Source organism: Tyto alba, unplaced genomic scaffold (assembly GCF_018691265.1).
Source record: "Tyto alba isolate M040663 unplaced genomic scaffold, T.alba_DEE_v4.0 Super-Scaffold_2, whole genome shotgun sequence".
Classification (NCBI taxonomy): Eukaryota; Metazoa; Chordata; class Aves; order Strigiformes; family Tytonidae; genus Tyto; species Tyto alba.
In genome coordinates this window covers 61892227-61897226 of record NW_024881282.1, presented here as the reverse complement: position 1 = coordinate 61897226, position 5000 = coordinate 61892227, and the positions used below count along the sequence as shown (strand labels likewise).

Here is a 5000-nt window from a genome sequence, read left to right as displayed (position 1 = left end):
AAATGACTGATACAGCTATTTTACTGCAGTGATACATCTTATCATTGAGCTTGTCTCGGTGTAATGATTCCTGCATATAAAAGTCTATGTCAGTAGAAACTTATCTGAGAGGAAATGCAACTTTGGGCACGGAAAGAAAGAAGAAAAAACCCAAAAAACTTTTATAGCCTTTCATATGTTAAAAGGTCAGAGAAAACAAATAACACTTCATCTTTTTGTCAATAAGAGAATTGAGGTCACAGTTGCCTCGACAGTAACAAGTTACTAAGACCATAAATTAGAAGGCCCATAGTGTCTCTTTAAAGTCCTGTGGACACTGTTAGCAATGGACTAGTGCCAACAGCTGTGAAGGGGTGAAGGGTCCTCAAAGCACAGTGCCTGCCAGGATTGTCTACACACTTCATCCTTTCCCACTGAGGTCCAGTTAGTGCCCCCTGCAATCTGCCATCATCAATCTAATTCAATAGAGTGACAGGGCCCAGGCAGTGTGAAACGCTGAACTCTGCCACCGAGTCGGCATCGACACTGCACTGGGTCTCATTACAACTGATGGACCTTACTTCACTAGCAGTCAGACAAAGCAAAAAATGGCATAATTGGTCACACTGCAAGCTAAATCTTCACTTGGACTGTTACATTACAGCCTAGCCTTTGTAAATGGTAAACAGTTCTTACGCAGACCTTAAACTGCCTTTAGAAAACATCACGTTACTGAAACTTGTACTTTCTCTTACCCGATACCATTTCCTGATCATATGCTATGTATCTGCAGTTTCAGACTCAAACAAATTACCAAATTTAAAAAGAAAAAAAAAGAGGAGGAAATGTTTGAAATATGTAACTTGTTGATAAAAATATCAGAACAAAAAAGATTAAAATGTATCTTAAAACATGAAAAGAGTATTTTTTTTCCCAAAAGCTAGCTTGGAAGAAGGAATGCTCAAAACTGTATGCTAGTGATATGGCTTTGAGTATCTGCAACACAATTACATTAATTGCAACAGGAATCACTTGCTGTTTAATGCTGCCATTTTCCAGAGAGTTCTATAATACTTTCTTGCATGAATTCAGCTCAAAACTTACAGCTGGAGACTGAGATTGCACTAAGGAAAACAACTTGTAAGTAATTTTAAGAAGAGGAAACTATCTGTATTACTGCAGATATTTTGGGTATGCTGGATATAATTCGGTCAGTGTATCTTTAATTAAAGAACGTTTGAGGCAGAAGGTGGGAAAGAGGTTTCTTCTCAGGCTTCGTATTATGTGTGTGACACTTCAGAGACATGCTACTTGCCATGACGTAAATTCCGGACAAACAATTTAAGATAACGCTATCCTGTGAATCTTATAAAACAAACTGCAGCTTTGCCTGGGTTTCTAAAGCTTTCATTTTAAGGGAAATGACAATAAATTACATTACTCTACACTCCTCTCATTGGGTTGGGTTTCCAGTATTAAAATACAAAAGACGCAAACGGTTTGCCTTGGCTGAAAGAAGTATTCTTACATGCATGAGAACAGTGAGACAATATGCTAGAAGGTGAGAAAGCTGAAAGGTGTTTGTCATTCTTTCTCCACATATGGCAACAAAGGGGGAAAAAATCTCAGTCCCTTGCTGCATCCCTTGAGCTCCTCTGAACGGTCCCAAGAGGGGACGGGACTCCTGAGAAATGCCCTCCTACGACTCCTGTAGAGGTGGGAGGGGACAGCGTGGTGTAAGCGTCCTACACGCTCAGCCTGGGCTGCGGAGGTTGGTGTCCAGCCTCGGCAGCCTGGTCAGTGTGGTGACAATACTGGGAGACCCCAGGGGTACTCGGTGCTTCTTGTGTAAGCTGGAGGGAGCGTTCACATACATGCAGTGACCTCTAATGGTTACAGCCTGAACAGGGCACCCGAGCCTTGCAGCCCCAGGCGCAGGACTCCCTGGGGACCTCCCTGAGTGGGTCTGACATTACACCTTCTGCTTGCAGAAGAACGCCCACCATCAGGCTGGGAGTCATTTTGGGTGGAGATACGCTCTGCTACTCCTTTGTCCTGCAGAAAGGCATAGAGAGGCATTGAGTCAGAAGGGGAAGAAGGAAGAGGGGTCCTGACCTAGCATTTCAAGAACTGAAGACGGCTTGGATCCAGTCTCTGCTCCAGAGACTGCATTCTTCATTTGTGATGAATGGTATTAGGGTCTTAGTTCAAGCAAAATACTGTAGACAATGCTAGTGTTAGATAATTATTGCATAATTTATAATGTAAAAAATCTTTAAGTAAAAAAACCCCACCTATTCATGAGTATCAAAAAATTTAATGCAAGAAAGATATGGCTTTAAGCTAGAGTCATGAAGGTAAGTGTTTTCAATTTAGTTTAGGTTAATCATAAATAAGTAACAGGATAATACATCCATGTAACAAACCTGTATTTCTAACTGCTGAACCACTTGCATTTGCACCCGACACTGGGCAGTGCTTCTGTCATCCAATGCATGTTCATTGTTAAGGTGCCTAGAGAAGAAAGAAAACACTTGTAAGACAGTGGTAAGGTGAGGAAAATTTCTTTAGGAGTCCTTTTTTCTTTCCTGTGCATATGGCTTCCAATAGTTTCAATGGGAGTTATGCAAAAAGACCTAGTCAGAGCATGGCTTTATATACAACAATACAAAATAATATAACTGATTATTTTACTCAGTTCTACAAACTTTCTCAGTGATGACTGTCAGATACCCAGTTCCTATCTCCCAGGTCACATATGCCATCTAATGGCCAATGTAACTGGTTATCAGTATTTGGTAGAGTGACTGATTTCCATTCCCTGTTGATGGTGCAGAGGAACAGAGAATCACCTTACGAACAATTCTTCAAAAGATATAATTGCTTTTAGGCTGCTTGAACTACTGTGAATTAGTGTAGACTTTGTTAAGATTTCTCTATCTACTCTTCTCTAATCAATAAGCAAAACCAACAATAGAACATCAGCTCCCTTTTCCCCAAAACAGAGCTGTAGGGGAACATCACTAATTTTCACTGCAGTTTCCAGAAATAGCCTCTGAAGACGATGGCAGCGACCAGGCTCCCCAGCCCGAGGAAGAGAGTGCAAGGTGAAGGCAGGGAAAGGAACAGCTACACACCTTACATATACAGCAAACCTCCTGGAAGGCAGCCAGGCTATGCATGCCAGTTTAGCAAAACAAAACCACACTGCAACAGGGAAAGAGGACTTTGGTGAGTGGCCGTCCGTCACTAACGTACAGCCCAGGCCCGAGTGGCTGTCCCCTGTACTCAGTCGAGTACAACTTTACAAAGGTCATTTAATACTGTTCTTTTGAAGGACAGTGGTTTCAGTTTATTCTCTCTCTCTTCCAGGATCAAAGAAGTTCCTTTTGGAGCTTTAATAGTGGGTTTGCTGCTCCACTGAGAAGAAAACATAAGGATCAGGCTAAAGAAGAAATGGAAGCAAAGGAGTTTTGCCTTTGAATGTGGATTTACTGGCTCTTTCCAGTGTAGGCATGAGGGGTAATCTTTGCAGGGAATACAGTTACAGATGGTCTCATAGTTACAGGAACTAAGTTAACTATACCACAGAGAAAATATATATTCTCATTTTTCTTTTTTAACAGAATTAATCAGAGAACTACGCAATTATTTAATTGGTAATCTTTGGGGAAAATGCGTTCGTCAGAAACAGTGGAGAAATTAGAAGGGACTGCATCTCACTTTCAGTAAAACTTGTCTCTATTTATTTAAATCAGACCTCACAGTTTTAGGACCCAATGCAGGTTTGCAGGTGAGCAAAATACAACAGCTTATGCCATCTGTGCAAGAGGCATGGCTGGGGAAGAGACGTAAGTAATTATGAAAGATTTTGATATTCTTTTAATATAAAATTGCATACACGTAATTTGCTTGGTAGTTTATGCTAAGCTCAAGCATCAGAAAGGATGCCACACCTTTTTTATCTGAGTCATAAACCCTACAATTTATTTATTTTCAAAGGAACTGACTTCATTCGCCCCATTGATGCAAAAATACACGATCAGTTTAAAAACTAGGTAATCGCTCAGAACATCCCATTCGTTTTCTGAGATTTGGATTCAAAAGAATTTTACTCCCTCAATTACACAGGCATGATAGTGTGTGATCTGCTAATGTAATGGTTTAATATTTTCAGTTAATTGGGTACAAAATTGCCAGAAAAAGGACTGGAGACAGATTTTACCTCTGCATCATCACCACTATCATCAGTGCACATCACATGCATGTGTACTCAAATATGTAGGCACATGGATATACATGTATAACACATGACAGTAAGCAATGGTATAGGTATAAAAGATCTTCTGGCCTGTGTTTGAGGTTACTGCCCATTCATGATTATTTATTAGTTATCACAACACCATATGTTTGCATAACACCTTACAAAATAGATACAGACACAGGACTTGCCCTGAGGAACTTTACAACAGTGGTATGCAGTGTGGGAGAAGAAAGTCCAGTATAATGTAATTTCAATATGATTACATGGTAACTTGGGACATTGTTGCATGTTTCTTGAGAGTTAACACAGTAATCTTTGGAAACTCATGAGATATATACATCACTTATGCCATAGTTTCACGTCATGTGGTTACTTGTGCTCTGCATTTTGGAGAAAAGATATTTTATGGAAACATTAGGAGTGTAAAAATTGTCTTAAGAATTATTTTTTCTGATCTTTTTTGCCTGTGAAGTAGGCTTGCTTTATTTATCATGCATGTACAGGCAATGTAGTGAAAGAAAAACTAGGTCTAATACATTTTTAAAAACCTCTAAAATAACTTTTCTCTGTATAAAGTTGCTGCAGTTTTAGGGTCCAATATGCTGCAATCTGCCAAGACAGACATACATTCTTTCCTCCAGAAGGCTGGGAATCAGTCCAAAGGTTTTGGTTTTTGTTTTTTGTTTTTTTTTTCTTGTCATGCCTTTTCAGTTATGTACAAGTTGAACTGGTCAATTTTCATACTTCAACAACATAT

General features: G+C 39.7%; 1 protein-coding gene across 1 annotated transcript in view; it reads right to left on the bottom strand.

The window, feature by feature from the left end:
* FOXP2 (forkhead box P2) overlaps positions 1-5000 on the bottom strand; it is a 439425-nt gene that overhangs the window by 40273 nt on the left and 394152 nt on the right. The window contains exon 12 of the mRNA XM_032998779.2: positions 2406-2493. Coding sequence (XP_032854670.1) covers positions 2406-2493 — 88 coding nt within the window. The remainder of the gene's footprint in view (positions 1-2405; positions 2494-5000) is intronic.